At 45.5% G+C, this 16840-nt stretch overlaps 1 protein-coding gene across 8 annotated transcripts in view; it reads right to left on the bottom strand.

Moving 5' to 3' along the window:
- Positions 1-16840, bottom strand: part of SEMA6B (semaphorin 6B) — a 1127599-nt gene that overhangs the window by 944901 nt on the left and 165858 nt on the right. For 5 of the 8 annotated variants that reach the window (XM_089687856.1, XM_089687855.1, XM_089687854.1 and 2 more), the window contains one exon: positions 3019-3139. In XM_089687856.1, the coding sequence (XP_089543982.1) occupies positions 3019-3139 (121 nt within the window). Of the gene's footprint in view, positions 1-3018; positions 3140-16840 lie in introns of those variants that run through there. The other 3 variants (XM_089687861.1, XM_089687859.1, XM_089687860.1) reach the window with 2 other exon arrangements.

Genomic DNA, 16840 nt, shown 5'->3' with positions numbered 1-16840 from the left:
AGTGTGCGCTCTGGTCCACCATCAAGCCACGCCCCATATATAATCATGTCTAACTACAAACTGACAGCATTCTAATGAACCCTAAAATATTGGCCCGTTATTGTAGGATTTAGGTCTCCCACAGTGTGAGTCTGAGTACATAAATGACTGGCATGTTAGAAGTGACCACTATGGTCATCATCAGAAGCAAAATGTTAAGCTTGTGGGACCCAATTCAAAAGTTGACCTGGGACCCCTACATACTTGAAGTTATTTCAGACCTTTATTTACATATTAAGAGGGTATTTCAAAAGATTTTGGAGAAGCTGTCCACATTTAGATATACCTCTCCAATTATTTTGAATACTTGTAAGCAGCCCCCAATGTAGAATGTAAAAACACTTGCAAGAATATATTACAACCTTTTTATTTTCATCCCCCCCATTGAAATCATTAATCTCTCTCTCTTCTCCTCTCCTATTCTCTTTCCTCTTCTCTCTTTCTTTCATTCTTGCACTCTACTCTTTCTCTCTTGCTGTCTCTTAAATTCTTAGATTTTACTTCTATCTCATTCTCTTTTTCTATCCTTCTCTCCCCCCATATCTCTTTTTCTCTTTCCATTTCTCACTCTCTCCCATTCTCTCTCTCCTTTTCTCTTTCCCTCTTTTTTCATCTTCATTTAATTTCACTCCATTAGTTCAGTATCGGTTCATACCAGAAACTGCATGTGATATGCACAGTGACACTCTGCAGTTCCTGTCCAATTCACATGCAATTCTGCGCAGTGCAATATCAGCCCATTCATACTGCATGCACTACAGAGTTTTTTGCCTGCAGTGTGAATTGCACAGGAACACACAGCACATTCCCGTGTGATTCCTTTGCAGGCATGGTGTGAACCAGCCCTGGTTTCTTTAGGTGTTCATCTTTCTCTTTTGTCTGTAAGCAAAAAAAAAAAATAAAACAGGAACACACGGAAGGACATTTCCATTACACATACTCAAATAATACAGGCAATAAGTGTCCTAACCATTCCCAGAACACTTTGCAGGCAAGACTGTAGTATCCATAATGTGAAAATTAATGCTGCTGTTTGATGAACAAGCGCCACATGAACACATTTTACCTGTCTGTACAAAGTTTGGACTAGAGAGCCTGCCAAGGGCGATTCCTTGTCTGCCCTGCACTGAGCACTGACTGGACTAACTCAGGAAGAAGGGCTATCAGCCTCCGAACAGCTGCAACTCTTCTTGTTCTCTTTTCATCTTGTGTCCAGTTCTAGATAAGAGATCACAGGGCATGAGAGCAGGAGGCTGTGCAGAGGAAGATAATATATTTAAATGGACAAGCCTTCTAGACAAGATGACTAAGGGGTGGATGTTAACTCTTTCAGCAAATTAGAAGGAAAACAGCACATTGTGATACGCGGAATCTGCTTCTGCTTTAAAGAACAGGAGTTGACAGGCGGTCCCCAAGGCCCCCTGGAGCAGGGGCAAGGTTGCAACTGCAACCCCTGCTCTTGCGCCAGTAGTCATAATGAAATTTGGTTAGTCTCTTCAGGATCTCTAAACATCTGTGGGGCCCGTACCCTCCACAACAGATACCTGGGATATGCCAGAGAATAATTACAAATCACTTACTTATTCTGCATGACCACCAATAGATTGGTGGATATACATTTCTTTACATAGTAGCATAATCAGTGCTATAAAGTATATGTGCAATTCAATGCTATCACAATGAGAGCAATCCAAATTGTCCCTGCCTGCCCTCCACTGGGTAGACTTGTGACAATGAGGGCCTCAGAAAAAAGATCAATTTAAATGATAGAAATATATCTAAGGAAACCTATAACAACCACACTGTGGAGAAATCCAGGGCACTGAAGTGTTACAACTCTATGGAGAAGAGTTTTCCCTCCCATTGCTAGGCCCCAACGTGTACTGTTCAGACCCTGTGGGTCTCAGAGGAGCTCCACAGTCAGCCCTACAGAGCAGGCCCACTAACACAGGGCACCCACAGTGACCCTGATGTAGAAATGGTGCCAATCCTCCAAAAAAATCAGGTATAATAAGTTTGTTGCTATTGGTTTTCTGGGGGTTCCCCGTCATAAAACAGATACACCTAAACTAAAAAAAATGAACTTCAAAAACTCTGAAAAGCCTGAAACGTTAAAGGTTCAGTGGCTATGAAAATACAATTGTAAAACAAAATCTATTATTCGGGTCTGCCTAACACTGTGTATACCCATAAATTGTACCTGCATGGAGAAAACTGTCCTGTTAACTTTGATTTTCCAACTCAGTTTTGTACAATGGTGTGTGGGAGGAAATATCCTCTGCATTATTCCTCCGGATGCGGCCTTTCAGGTCTTCCACATGTAGTTGTGGATGGGTAAGATTTGAGAGGGCAGAAGAGAGATGGAATTCCACTGCTTACATAGGGTTTGTTGTGTAGGCCACAGTGGTTTCCATAGAACCCACTCTGATAGTTAGCTGGGAAGTCAGTTGCTGTAAGGCCTTGATGTCCTCTTAGAACAATTTATTCATTCATGCTACCAGGGCATCAAAGTCCCATTTTCAGAGGTCCACTGTCAAAGTATTAGGGGAGTCAGTCAGTTTAAATCTCTTTAAGATAAATGTTTGAGACAACTCTGTGTCATGTTGGAGGTTTCCTACCCGAAAGATTCTGAAAAGGGTATCCCCATCAATATAACCACTAGGTACATGGAATTGGATAGGCACCATCTTGGATAAAACTGGGCCCGGACTGTCTGAGGGCTGGAAGGCAGATAAACATTTCAGTATGAAAGTATCAGTCCTCTGGTCTTGTAGCTGCTTCTGTTTAGGCATAATTTTCAGGTACCATTTACATTTGTTTTATGTCCTGTGATAATGAAATGCAGTTGCCCAACAGTTTACAGTGTGTGCTGCTTACTCAGCCATAGTACAGACATGCACCTCTTTCAGTTATATTTTAATGTAATAACATATACTCCCACAAGCAATTAGAAAATATTCTACCCTAGCATCAACTTACCTGTCCCCAATGTAAAGTGTTCTGTTCACCCTTAACATTTTTTGGACATTTAAAGACTCTTGTTCTTTTGCAGGAATTCTGTTGTGACCATTTCCTATGAATACAGGGTATGTCCCGAGATCTAAGATAAACACCAGTCAGAAAGAAAAGACAGAACATTTACATTCAGTGGAATCCATTAAAGTGAATTAAATTACCAATATCTATGCATTGATCTATCTATTAAACACATGTGAGCTAGATATAATACAATATAATGTACAATATATTCTCTCAAAACCTGGGGCGATCAGAATATGTTGATTGCAGAGAGAAAGAAATAGAAAAAGAGAGATAAAAAGAGAGTGAGAGAAAGAGACTGTGTAGTACCAGCCTTATAAGTACAAACTGTTTTATGAAGTTTTTATCTTGTGAAAATGCCAAAAGAGGAAGATTGAGTATTTAGCTGCTCGTCCCTAGCATGAATGCAGACAGAAATAACCCTCTTTAAGACTTTATTACAGCTGACATACCATCACGCATATATTCATAAAAAACATTTTTTCATATATATTATTGTACAGAATTCTTATTAACCACTTGCCCTCTAGAGGATTTACCCGACTTAATGATCAGGCCTCTTTTTGCTACTTGGCGCTGCACTAATTCAACTGATATATGCACATTCATGCAATGCTGTACCCAAACGAAATGTACGTCCTTTTTTTTCACACAAGAGATCGAGACATAGAGATCGGTGGTATTTGATCACCTGTGCGCTTTTTATTTTTCACGCTATAAACAAAAAAAGACAGAAAATTTGGAAGAAAAATTATATTTTTTACTTTAAGCTATAAAAATATATAGTAAACTCAAAGTTAGTTACAAATTTAGACCAAAATGTATTCTGCTACATGTTTTTGGTAAAAAAAAAATCCCAATAACGGTATATGGATTGCTTTGTGTGAAAGTTATAGCGTCTACAAACTATGGTATAGATACTGCAATTTACGCAATTTTTTTTTGCTATACGGCTGTAAGGGACCGCCCGGCGGTACCACTAGCGCTCCACTGATCAGGCATCCCCAGAGCACGGAATCTAAGCCCCAGAGCACTTGTTCACCAGGGCCCCTGATGGTGGGGATGGACTTGGAGTACCCTGAGACCAGGTCGTGACTACTGAGCACGCCCGTCAGTGGTAGGGGTATTCGCCAGGGGCTCCCACAGGGGAGAGCCTGATATGAGGAGGTCGGGTGACCCCGATGGGATGGATAGATGGATGGCTGAGCAGGTGCAAGGTCAGACAAGCCGGGTCGGTAGCAGCGGGGACGGTGCGGTACAAATCAGCGGGCATAGAATAGTTGGGTCACACGCCAGGTCAGTAACAGAAAGTCAGATCCAATAGGGGGCATCCGGGAGAGAGGTCAGGCAAGCCAAGGGTCAGAGCAGGAGAATACAGCGTGGTCAGGTACAATCCGGGTCAGCAACTTACAGGATACAGGTTCACAGGATCAGGAATGCAGGTAAGACCAGAAGGCACTGAATGACAGCTCAGGGCCGTTTAAATATCGCGCCCTGCACCGTCATTGGCGCCCGGCGTGCGCCCGCACGAATCCAGACACCGCGGCCGGCCAGGACCTAGTGCCCGCGTCCCTGCAGAAGGCGGCGCACTGCGCCTGCGCCGGGACCAGCGCCGCGGGGATCCTTGACATTGCCCCCCCCCCCTACGGGCAACCTCCGGATGCCCACCCGATCTCTCCACCACGGGTGATCACGAAGAAACCCCCCGGACAAGTCTAGGTGCATGGACATTTTGGGCAGGTTCCCAGGAATTGTCCTCCGGGCCATAAGCCTTCCATTTAATTAGGAACTGGGTCTGACCCCCCCTCCTTCGGCACTTCAGGATTGCTTCTACCTCAAATTCTTCTTGCTCTTCGAAAGTTATGGCCTCTGGAGGTCTGGACTCTCAATCTGGAAAGGAATCTGAGACCACTGTTTTCAGCAAAGACACGTGGGATACTGGGTGAATTTTGAACGTCTCAGGGAGGATGAACTCATATGCCACTTTGTTAATCATTCGCTTCACACAAAAAGGCCCTACAAACTTTGGTCCTAATTTCCTTGAAGGACACAACATTTTCAAATTCGTTGTTGCCAACCAGACCTTATCCCAAGGCTGCAGCACCAGGTCCCCCCTTCGTTTCTTATCAAACGCTTTCTTGTTATCCTCCTGGGCCCGAGCGATGGCCTCCTGAAGTAATTTGTTGTTGGTGGAGAAAAAAGTAAGTGCGTCTTGTGTGGCCGGAACTGGACACTCAGGGACAAGATCAGGGAGGAAGACAGGGTGAAATCCATAGTTTGAAAAAAACGGGGATTGCCCCATTGCTTAATGGTTTGCATTGTTATAGGCAAATTCTGCCAGGGATAAGAGTGGCAGCCAATTATCCTGTAGGAAGGATGTGTAGCAACGCAGGTATTGCTCCAGGGTCTGGTTAGTCCTCTCTGTCTGCCCATTGGTCTGCGGGTGGAACGCGGAGGAGAGGGACAATTTGATATCCAATGCCTTGCATAGAGCCCTCCAAAATTTAGACGTGAATTGGACTCCTCGATCTGATACGATGTCCTCTGGGACTCCATGTAATCTTACTACTTCTTGAATGAAAATTCATGCAGTCTCGGATGCCAACGGAGTATTCTTCAAGGGTAAGAAGTGGGCCATCTTAGACAGTCGATCGATGACCACAAGGATCGCGGTGTGGCCCTGGGACGGAGGGAGCTCGACTATAAAGTCCATTGCGATCCTTTGCCATGGTTGTTCGGGTATCGGCAGTGGGCGCAGCAGTCCCAAAGCCTTGTTTCTTGAAGGTTTGTTCCTTTGACAGACGGCGCAGGATCTAACGTAAAGTTTGCAGTCCTTAGCCATGTTCGGCCACCAAAATGAGCATTGGAGAAGATCCAGGGTTTTTGCTAGGCCAAAGTGTCCTGCCATTGGGTGATCATGACAATGTCCCAAGACTAGGGTTAGGACTCCTTCAGGTACCGCGATCAACCCCTCCTTCCATAGGAGTCCCCCCTTGTCCTGGAGGGACACCCCAGATGGGGCTGACATAGCCGTGGATGCGTCCAGAAGTTTCGACCGAAGCTCCGTTTGGAGGGCCAAGAAGTTCCCTGAGGACAGAATGGTATCGGGTACTGGTTCTTCTTTGGGGTCCTCGAACATGCGTGACAGCGCGTCGGGCTTCGTATTCTTGGAACCAGGTCTGTATGTAATATGAAATGAGAACCTGGAGAAAAAGAGCGCCCATCTCGCCTGTCGTGGGCGTAACCGTTTGGCCGTTCTCAGGTACTCGAGGTTTTTATGATCGGTGAAGATCAAGATTGGATGCGTGGCTCCTTCCAGCAGGTACCTCCATTCCTCTAATGCCGTTTTAATGGCCAACAGTTCTCGATCACCAGTATCATAGTTCTTCTCGGCCGGAGTAAGCTTCCTTGAAAAGAATGCTACAGGATGTAGGAGTTCCTTGGTGCCTTTTCGCTGGGATAGGATGGAACCTACCGCATTCTCTGACGCATCTACTTCCAGAATGTACGGCAGGGAAGCGTCTGGATGGCCAAGAATGGGTGCTGTGGTGAACAGTTTTTTCAGGGTCTCAAAGGCTTCCTGAACCTCTGGCGTCCATCTGAAACGGGTTCCTTGTTTGGTCAGCTGAGTTATGGGGGAGACCAGACCCCGAGAAGTTCCTAATAAACTTTCGGTAAAAGTTCGCGAACCCAATAAAGTGCTGGATGCCCCTTCTATCTGAGGGAACTGGCAAATCCAGAATCGCCGAGACCTTCTGAGGGTCCATCGCGACCCCCGTGGTGGAGATAATCAGACCCAAAAAAGTAATACTACGCTGCTCAAAGCTGCACTTCTCAGCTTTGGCATATAGCCCATGCTGGCGCAACTGCCCTAATACTTTTACCACATGAATCCTGTGATCCTTAAGTGAGGGTGAAAAGATCAGTATGTCATCCAAGTAGACGATTATAAAAAATATCAAGGTAGTCCCTGAAGATATCGTTCACAAAATGCTGGAACGTGGCTGGGGCATTGCACAGCCCAAATGGCATGACCAGATATTCAAAGTGCCCAAAACGAGTACGGAACGCTGTCTTCCACTCGTCCCCCTCCCTTATGCGAACCAGGTTGTAGGCCCCTCTCAAATCTAATTTGGTAAATACGGCCGCGGATTTCAGGCTCTGAAACAGTTCTGGGACCAGGGGCAAAGGGTAACGATTTTTAATCGTGACCTTGTTCAATTCACGATAATCGATGCAAGGTCTCAGAGATTTATCCTTTTTCTCCACAAAGAAGATCCCTGCCCCTGCTGGTGAAGTGGAGGGGCGGATGAACCCCTTTTGGAGATTGTCCTCAATATATTCCTTAAGGACACCCAACTCAAGCTCAGATGCGGGGAAAATCCGCCAAAAAGGGACCTCAGAGCCAGGCAACAGGTCAATGGGACAGTCATATGGGCGGTGGGGGGGCAGGGTATCTGCCCCTCGCTTACTGAAAACATCCAAGAAGTCACGATAAGCTGCGGGAATAACCTGTTTTAGATTAGAGTCCCCTTCGGAGCACAGGAGGGCTTGGGGGGTTGCTGGGCCCGAAGTGCGACAGTGTTCCTGCCAGTATGGAGAGGGGAACAGGACAGACCCGGTCTCCCAGTCAATCTGGGGGTTATGGGCCCGCAACCAAGGGAGCCCCAGAATGACTGGGAAAAGGGGTGACGCAATGGCATCTAGGCGGAGGAACTCCTGATGCTGATTGGCTATTGTGGTGGCGATGAGGGGAGTCTCTTGATTAACCACTCCTGATTTAATCTGGGAGCCATCTGCCAAAAATATGTTAAAGCCCCTTTTTCTGGGTTGTAGGGGAATCTCCTGCTGGCGAGCGAAGTCTAAGTCCAGAAAACAACTGCATGCCCCCGAGTCAACTATGGCTGTCACCTCCACGGTTCTTTCTGGAAGCTGGAAGGAGAGGGGCACAACTAAGTACTGGGAAGGACTGACATTGCCAATAGATAAGGAGGAAAAAGAGGTTGGCTTACTCATTTTCAGAGGGCAGGATCGTACCACATGACCGGCTTCACCGCAGTAATAGCAGAGGTTCTGGGATCGTCTCCGCTGGCGTTCCTCAGGCGATAATTTAGGCCGAGCCAGACCCAGCTGCATAGGTTCCTGAGCATCCCCGGGAGGTGGGATCTGGGTATCCACTCTGGTTTGTTGACCAGGGCCTTGGATCGGAGCCCATGTATTTCCGCAACCCTGACCGGACCTCTCAAATCTGCGTTCCCGTAGTCTCCGGTCAATTTGAATTGTCAGGGCTATGAGATCTTCTAGAGACTCGGGTAAACCTACTCAGGCCAGCTCATCTTTAAGGGATTCTGAAAGACCCATACGGAACTGGTGCCGCAGAGCGGCCTCGTTCCAGCGTGTGTCCCCCATCCATCACCTAAATTCCGAAGCATACTCCTCCACCGCCCGGCGGCCCTGTCTAAGTGTGTATAATGTCGATGCGGCGGAGGCTGCCCGCTGCGGGTCATCGTATAGGATGGCCATAGCCTCAAAAAAGTCATTCACAGTCTCAAGGTGAGGGTCATGGTTCTCCCTTAACCGATGGGCCCAGTCCTGGGGTTCGTCCTGTAATAAGGAGATTATGAATCCCACTTTAACTGACTCTGTCACGAAGGTGCGGGGTTGTAAGTCAAAAAACAGGAGGCAAGAATTTCGAAAAGCCCTAAAGCGAGTGCGGTCTCTGCGAAAACGTTCCGGCAAGGGTACTCGGGGTTCCGCCATAGGTGGTGGGGCAGAAGCCCCCATGGCTGGCCCAGGAGCCTCTCCAGCCGGAGACGCAGAAACAGGGGCCTGCGGGGTAGTGTCAGATACAGAGAGGGTCTGGAAACGGTTTCCAGATGCATGCACTTGTCCTGTAGGGCCGCCACAGTCTGTGTCAAGGCCGACAAGTACCTGCAAATGTCTTCCAGCGGGGAGGGCCCTCCTCTAGGCTCAGTCATGGCCTTCTGGTACTGTAAGGGACCGTCCGGCGGTACCACTAGCGCTCCACTGATCAGGCATCCCCAGAGCACGGAATCTAAGCCCCAGAGCACTTGTTCACCAGGGCCCCTGATGGTGGGGATGGACTTGGAGTACCCTGAGACCAGGTCGTGACTACTGAGCACACCCGTCAGTGGTATGGGTATTCGCCAGGGGCTCCCACAGGGGAGAGCCTGATATGAGGAGGTCGGGTGACCCCGATGGGATGGATGGCTGAGCAGGTGCAAGGTCAGACAAGCCGGGTCGGTAGCCGTGGGGATGGTGCGGTACAAAGCAGCGGGCAGAGAATAGTCGGGTCACACGCCAGGTCAGTAACAGAAAGTCAGATCCAATAGGGGGCATCCGGGAGAGAGGTCAGGCAAGCCAAGGGTCAGAGCAGGAGAATACAGCGTGGTCAGGTACAATCCGGGTCAGCAACTTACAGGATACAGGTTCACAGGATCAGGAATGCAGGTAAGACCAGAAGGCACTGAATGACAGCTCAGGGCTGTTTAAATATCACGCCCTGCGCCGTCATTGGTGCCAGGCGCGCGCCTCCGGCTCCTAGTGCGCATGCGCGAATCCGGACGCCGCGGCCGGCCAGGACCTAGTGCCCGCGTCCCTGCACAAGGCGGCGCACTGCGCCTGCGCCGAGACCAGCGCCGCGAGGATCCCTGACAACGGCACTGCACTAGTTTAACTGACATGCAATATGGTAATTAAATGAAATTTCTGTCCTTTTTTTCACACAAATAGAGCTTTCTTTTGGTGGTATTTGATCACCTGTGCACTTATTTTATTTTAGGCGCTATAAACAAAAAATTTTTGAGAAATAAAATATTTTCTCATTTCTGTCATAAAAAATATCCAAAAAAACTAAAATTTCATCATAAATTTAGGCCAAAATGTATTCTGTTACATGTTTTTGGGTAAAAAAAATCCCAATAAGTGTAAATTCATTGCTTTGTGTTAAAGTTATAGCATCTACAAACTATGATATAGATAATGGAATTTACACAGCTTTTACTTTGACTGCTCATCACATTTCTTGAGGTGCTAAAATACCAGGATAGTACAAACACCCCCAAATGACCCCTATTCAGAAAGTAGACACCCTAAGCTATCTGCTGAGAGGCATATTAAGTCCATGGAAGATTTATTTTTTTCCACAAGTTTCTGGAAAATGACAAAAACTTTTTTTTTTTTTACACAAAGTTGTCATTTAAATGATATAGTTCTTGCACAAGCCATGAGTATATGTGGAATTACACCCTAAAATACATTCTGCTACTTCTACCGAGTATGGGGATACCACATGTGTGAGACTTTTTGGGAGCCTAGCCACATACAGAAGCCTGAAATCCAATGATCACTTTGAAAGCCTGAAGGTGCGTAACTTCCTCATTTCACTTCCTCACTACCTATCACAGTTTCGAAGGCCCTGAAATGCCAGGATAGCACCAAACCCCCTCAAATGACCCCTTTTTGGAAAGTAGACACCCCAAGGAATTTAAAATGAGGCATGGTGAGCATCTTGCAGATCTAATTTTTTTCTCACAAGGTTTTGAAATCTTCCCAAAAACGTGTGGCAACAAATGAGATCTGCAAAATACTCACCATGTTTCTTATCAAATTCCTAGGGGTGTCTACTTTCCAAAAAGTGGTCATTTGGGGAGGTTTGGTGCTATCCTGGCATTTCAGGGCCTCCAAAACTGTGATAGGTAGTCAGGAAGTGTAATGAGGAAATAAATATCCTCCACACTCTTCTCCTGTACGTACTGCCCACCATCATACCCTCCACACTCCTCTTCTGTATATACCAGAGGCGGACTGACCATTTGGAAACTCGGGCACTGCCCGAGGGCCCGGGGTCAGTAGGGGGCCCCATGAGATGCCCCTGGTACCTTTTTCATAGGCTTTTTTGAGTTTGGGCAAGGACACAGGGGCCCCATGATCCCCTATTGCCCAGGGGCCCCGTGAGCTGTCAGTCCGCCCCTGGTACGTACTGCACACAGTCGTACCCTCCACACTCCTCTCCTATGTATACTGCCCCTTGTCACTCTCCACACCCCTCTCCTGTATGTACACGCCCACGGTCATATTCCCCACACTCCTCTCCTGTAGATACCGATCACTGTTATACCCTCCACACTCCTTCTGTTCATACTTCCCCGGTCATATCCTTTACACCCCTCTTCCGGAATATTGCACACTGCCTGTTTTCATTTAAAACCTTGGGAACAATGTACAGTGGGGATCGAAAGTTTGGGCACCCCAGCTAAAAATTTGTATTAATGTGCATAAAGAAGCCAAGGAAAGATGGAAAAATCTCCAAAAGGCATCAAATTACAGATTAGACATTCTTATAATATGTCAACAAAAGTTAGATTTGATTTCCATCATTTACACTTTCAAAATAACAGAAAACAAAAAAATGGCATCTGCAGAAGTTTGGGCACCCTGCAGAGTTAATATCTTGTACTGCCCCCTTTGGCAAGTATCACAGCTTGTAAACACTTTTGTAGCCAGCCAAGAGTCTTTCAATTCTTGTTTGAGGTATCTTTGCCCATTCTTCCTTACAAAAGTCTTTCAGTTCTTTGAGATTTCTGGGCTGTCTGTCACGCACTGCTCTTTTAAGGTCTATCCATAGATTTTCAATTATGTTGAGGTCAGGAGATTGTGAAGGCCATGGCAAAACCTTCAGTTTACACCTCTTGATGTAATCCCCATGGATTTCAAGGTGTGTTTAGGATCATTATCCATTTGTAGAAGCCATCCTCTCTTTAACTTCAGCTTTTTCACAGATGGCATCAAGTTACCATCCAATATTTGCTGAACTTTTATTGAATCCATTTTTCCTTCTACTCGTGAGATGTTCCCTGTGCCACTGGCTGCAACACAACCCCAAAGCATGATTGATCCAACCCCATGCTTAACAGTTGGACAGAGGTTCTTTTCATTAAATTCTGTGCCCCTTCTTCTCCAAACGTACCTTTGCTCATTCCGGCCAAAAAGTTCAATTTTAACCTCATCGGTCCACAGAACTTGTTTCCAAAATGCATCAGGCTTGTCTATATGTTCATTTGCAAAGTTCAAACGACGATTTTTGTGGTGAGGACGTAGAAGAGGTTTTCTTCTGATGACTCTTCCATGAAGACCATATTTGTACAAGTATCTCTTTATAGTGGAATAGTGTACCACAACTCCAGTGTCTGCCAGATCTTTCTGGAGGGATCGTGCAGTCAAACGTGGGTTTTGAATTGTTTTTCTTACAATCCTGCGAGCTGTTCTGTCTGATATTTTTCTTGGTCTTCCAGATCTTGCTTTAACTTCCACTGTTCCCGATGACTGCCATTTCTTAATTACATTCCGAACAGAGGATATTGACATCTGAAAACGCTTTGCTATCTTCTTATAGCCTACTCCAGCTTTGTGAGCGTCAACTATTTTCAGTTTCAGTTTTCTAGACAACTGCTTAGAAGAACCCATGGTGCTGATTGTTGGGGCAAGGTCAGGTGAGTCTGGGCATTTAAAACCTTTGAGATTGACATAACCTGGTCTTCCCAGATGATGATTGAGAACAATCCATGACACTGGCAGGTCTCAGCTTTGCAAAGGGGGCAGTGCATGCTATAAATTCTGCAGGGTGCCCAAACTTTTGCAGACGCCATTTTTTTGTTTTCTGTTATTTTGAAAGTGTAAATGATGGAAATAAAATCTAACTTTTGTTGAAATATTATAAGAATGTCTAATCTATAATTTGATGCCTTTTGGAGATTTTTGCATCTTTCCTTGGCTTCTTTATGCACATTAATACAAATTTTTAGCTGGGGTGCCCAAACTTTCGATCCCCACTGTATGTGTTTACTTTTAAGCTGGCATAGATTGTTTGAATCCCAACCGTTTTAGCAGGGGCCTGCCAAGATTCAAGCCATCTATGAGCAGGCTAATTGTACCCATTTTGTTTGGGAATTGAATGATTTTATTTCTGCAACCTGTTGTTGCAGGAAAGAAAATCGCATCCTTTATGTCCGGCATTATTACCAGCGGTTTTTGTTCTGTTTAACCATATATATGAGAGCTGTTGTCATTGTTAAAGAAAAACAAAAGTAAAGGATACCATTAGGTTAACAATATGCATCTTGTAGAACCACACTCATATTAAATGAATGCCCCGTCTGTAATTGCGGCATTCTCCGCCTATGATGGCTTGCTGAACACACAGCAAAAAAAGCTGTGCCTAGAAATTTGTTTGGAATGTTGGCAACTAAGTGAGAGAAATTCTCTAGGCAGCTAAGCAGCAGATTTAAAATAATGGCTGCTAGCTGCCACAGCCTGAGCTGCCCTATGGGAGACCAGCCTGGGGGGAGGCATAATTGGTGAGTGACTCACTCCTGTACAGAGAACAATCTTCCATCTCCCTCACCGCCTATTGCTCTGCCAATTCTTTTCTTCCCCGTCTCGATCTTTGCCCCCTCTCTTTTTCTCTCTCTCCATCACTTTCTCCTCCTCTCACTCTTTTTCCCCCTTCTCTCCTTTTCATCCTCCCCCTCTCATCACTCTCTTATCCACCCTTCCTCGCCCTCTTTTCTTACCCACTTTCTCCCCCTCCTCCCTTACCTCTTTAGCTTCCCCATCTCTCTTTCACCCCTTCTGTCTCTGTTTCTGTTTTACTCTCCTATCTTACCTCCTCCCTTACTTACTTCTGCACTCAATATACTGTGCTGTAAGTTGCTTACTCCTGACTCCTGCAGTTATTTATGTTGTATATACAGTGGGGCAAAAAAGTATTTAGTCAGCCACCAATTGTGCAAGTTCTCCCACTTAAAAAGATGAGAGAGGCCTGTAATTGGCGTCATAGGTAGACCTCAACTATGAGAAACAAAATGAGAAAACAAAATCCAGACAATCATATTGGCTGATTTGGAAAGAATTTATTTGCAAATTATGGTGGAAAATAAGTATTTGGTGACCTACAAACAAGCAAGATTTCTGACTCTCACAGACCTGTACCTTCTTCTTTAAGAGGCTCCTCTGTCCTGCACTTATTACCTGTATCAATGGCACCTGTTTGAACTTGTTATCAGTATAAAAGACAGCTGTCCACAACCTCAAACAGTCACACTCCAAACTCCACTATGGTGAAGACCAAAGAGCTGTCGAAGGACACCAGAAACAAAATTGTAGACCTGCACCAGGCTGGGAAGACTGAATCGGCAATAGGCAAGCAGCTTGGTGTGAACAAATCAACTGTCGGAGCAATAATTAGAAAATGGAAGACATACAAGACCACTGATAATCTCCCTCTATCTGGGGCTCCACACAAGATCTCACCCCGTGGGATCAAATTGATCACAAGAACGGTGAGCAAAAATCCCAGGACCACACGGGGGGACCTAGTGAATGACCTGCAGAGAGCTGGGACCAATGTAACAAAGGCTACCATCAGTAACACACTACGCCGCCAGGGACTCAGATCCTGCAGTGCCAGACGTGTCCCCCTGCTTAAGCCAGTACATGTCCGGCCCCTCTGAAGTTTGCTAGAGAGCATTTGGATGATCCAGAAGAGGATTGGGAGAATGTCATATGGTCAGATGAAACCAAAATAGAACTGTTTGGTAGAAACACACCTCGTCGTGTTTGGAGGAGAGAGAATGCTGAGTTGCATCCAAAGAACACCATACCTACTGTGAAGCATGGGGGTGGCAACATCATGCTTTGGGGCTGTTTCTCCGCAAAGGGACCAGGACGACTGATCCATGTACAGGACAGAATGAATGGGGCCATGTATCGTGAGATTTTGAGTGCAAACCTCCTTCCATCAGCAAGGGCATTGAAGATGAAACGTGGCTGGGTCTTCCAACATGACAATGATCCCAAACATACCGCCCCGGCAACGAAGGAGTGGCTTCGTAAGAAGCATTTCAAGGTCCTGGAGTGGCCTAGCCAGTCTCCAGATCTCAACCCCATAGAAAACCTTTGGAGGGAGTTGAAAGTCTGTGTTGCCCAGCGACAGCCCCAAAACATCACTGCTCTAGAGGAGATCTGCATGGAGGAATGGGCCAACATACCAGCAACAGTGTGTGCCAACCTTGTGAAGACTTACAGGAAACGTTTGACCTCTGTCATTGCCAACAAAGGATACATAAAGTACTGAGACGAGCTTTTGATATAGACCAAATACTTATTTTCCACCATAATTTGCAAATAAATTCTTTCCAAATCAGCCAATGTGATTGTCTGGATTTATTTTCTCATTTTGTCTCTCATAGTTGAGGTCTACCTAAGATGCCAATTACAGGCCTCTCTCATCTTTTTAAGTGGGAGAACTTGCACAATTGGTGGCTGACTAAATACTTTTTTGCCCCACTGCACGTAGTCCAGACCATGGTGTTCATTGTCTCAAAAGTTTCTGATTTTAATGAAGTTCTTCTGTAAGGTTGGCTCGGACAAAGTGGTAGCACTGTGTGCAGAAAAGCAAATGTAGTTTTTTTGTTTTTTTTTTTAAATGATCCTTTGTCCTGAGGTTTATGTGTGTGTCTGTAAGACTGTCAATTGTGGCACAGTAATTAAGAGTATACAGTGTGTTAAAGGACAGTGGCATAATCATATATGAATTCCACCTGCACCTGTGAGTTATAAGCTACCTTGTTTCTCAAAGAAAAAATTGGAAGATTGACTCTGCTTTACCTTTCCTATGACTACATTGCACAAGTGAAACACCCCTCTCTTTCCTGTTAATTTTTTTCAGTGGTGGTATTATCTTAGGGTTGTCATTTTTGTCCACTATGCCAACCCAGCCACTCTATGCACTATTAATCCTTTTTGGTATGGGGGAAGGTTCACACTTGGCATCTTTGCCCCCTCATTTTGCACTGTACATTCCTTATTTAACCTTACCTTTAAGCCATGCCCAATATTTATGGCAATGTAAACCACACCCACGTTGCGCCACGGCTCGCTTTGCACGCCACATTTTTTTTTCCTCCATAGATAGAGCCCACCTTTGATTTTGCACACAGGCCCACTGATTTGATTATATGTCCCTGCCCTGAGTTCTTTAAATGGAACTGAAGCTACATTGTAACAGACAGACCAAGCAGGCTTTTATTGAAGAACGTGCAATGTCTCTTCTGCAATAAAATTACCTTACATGCCTGCTTACTGTCTTCTCCCACACTGTAAACTGAGTTACACATTTGCAGCTCAGCTAACAGCACAGGGATGGTCTCTGTGTGCCTGGATGACTGGCTCCTGTGCATGAGCAGGAGTGACATCATCACGTGCCAGCCAAGGTGTTGAAGAGGTACCCTTTAGGTCTGCTTTAAGAGGGCAAGAAGGGGTGCAATCACATTTTTGAATATCCTGGGGCAGTGTGATAAACTGCAAGTGTTTGTAAAGCACAGAAAAAAAACTGATGATGTGGGTGGATGGGAAAATGCAGATAAGGGATTTAAGGTCCAGGATAGAATTAAAATCTCTGTTCAGTTTGATACCCTGAATAGGTTTAAATAGAATCTTTTGAACCTTTCCTCCAGAGGTACTTGCACAACCACTCCGTTACAAAAGATGGTTTAGGGCATTCTGCAAATATGACTGTCCTTGAGCAGATTGGTTTGAACCCCTTTGAAACCTCCAACTGAATCAACAGGTCTGGGATGTCTATTCCAGATAGAGGAAAATTCCAAAAGACGTCCTCCACTCTATGGAGTGAGGACTCCTCTTCACTGGGAAGTTGTTTTTGGGGTAGACTTGGTGGAATATG

The sequence above is a fragment of the Staurois parvus genome, unplaced genomic scaffold (genome assembly GCF_062004578.1).
Source record: "Staurois parvus isolate SC_StPar_1 unplaced genomic scaffold, SC_StPar_1.0 ptg000439l, whole genome shotgun sequence".
Lineage (NCBI taxonomy): Eukaryota > Metazoa > Chordata > Amphibia > Anura > Ranidae > Staurois > Staurois parvus.
The sequence above is the reverse complement of the archived record's forward strand: the minus strand, read 5'-3'. Positions and strand labels throughout refer to the sequence as shown.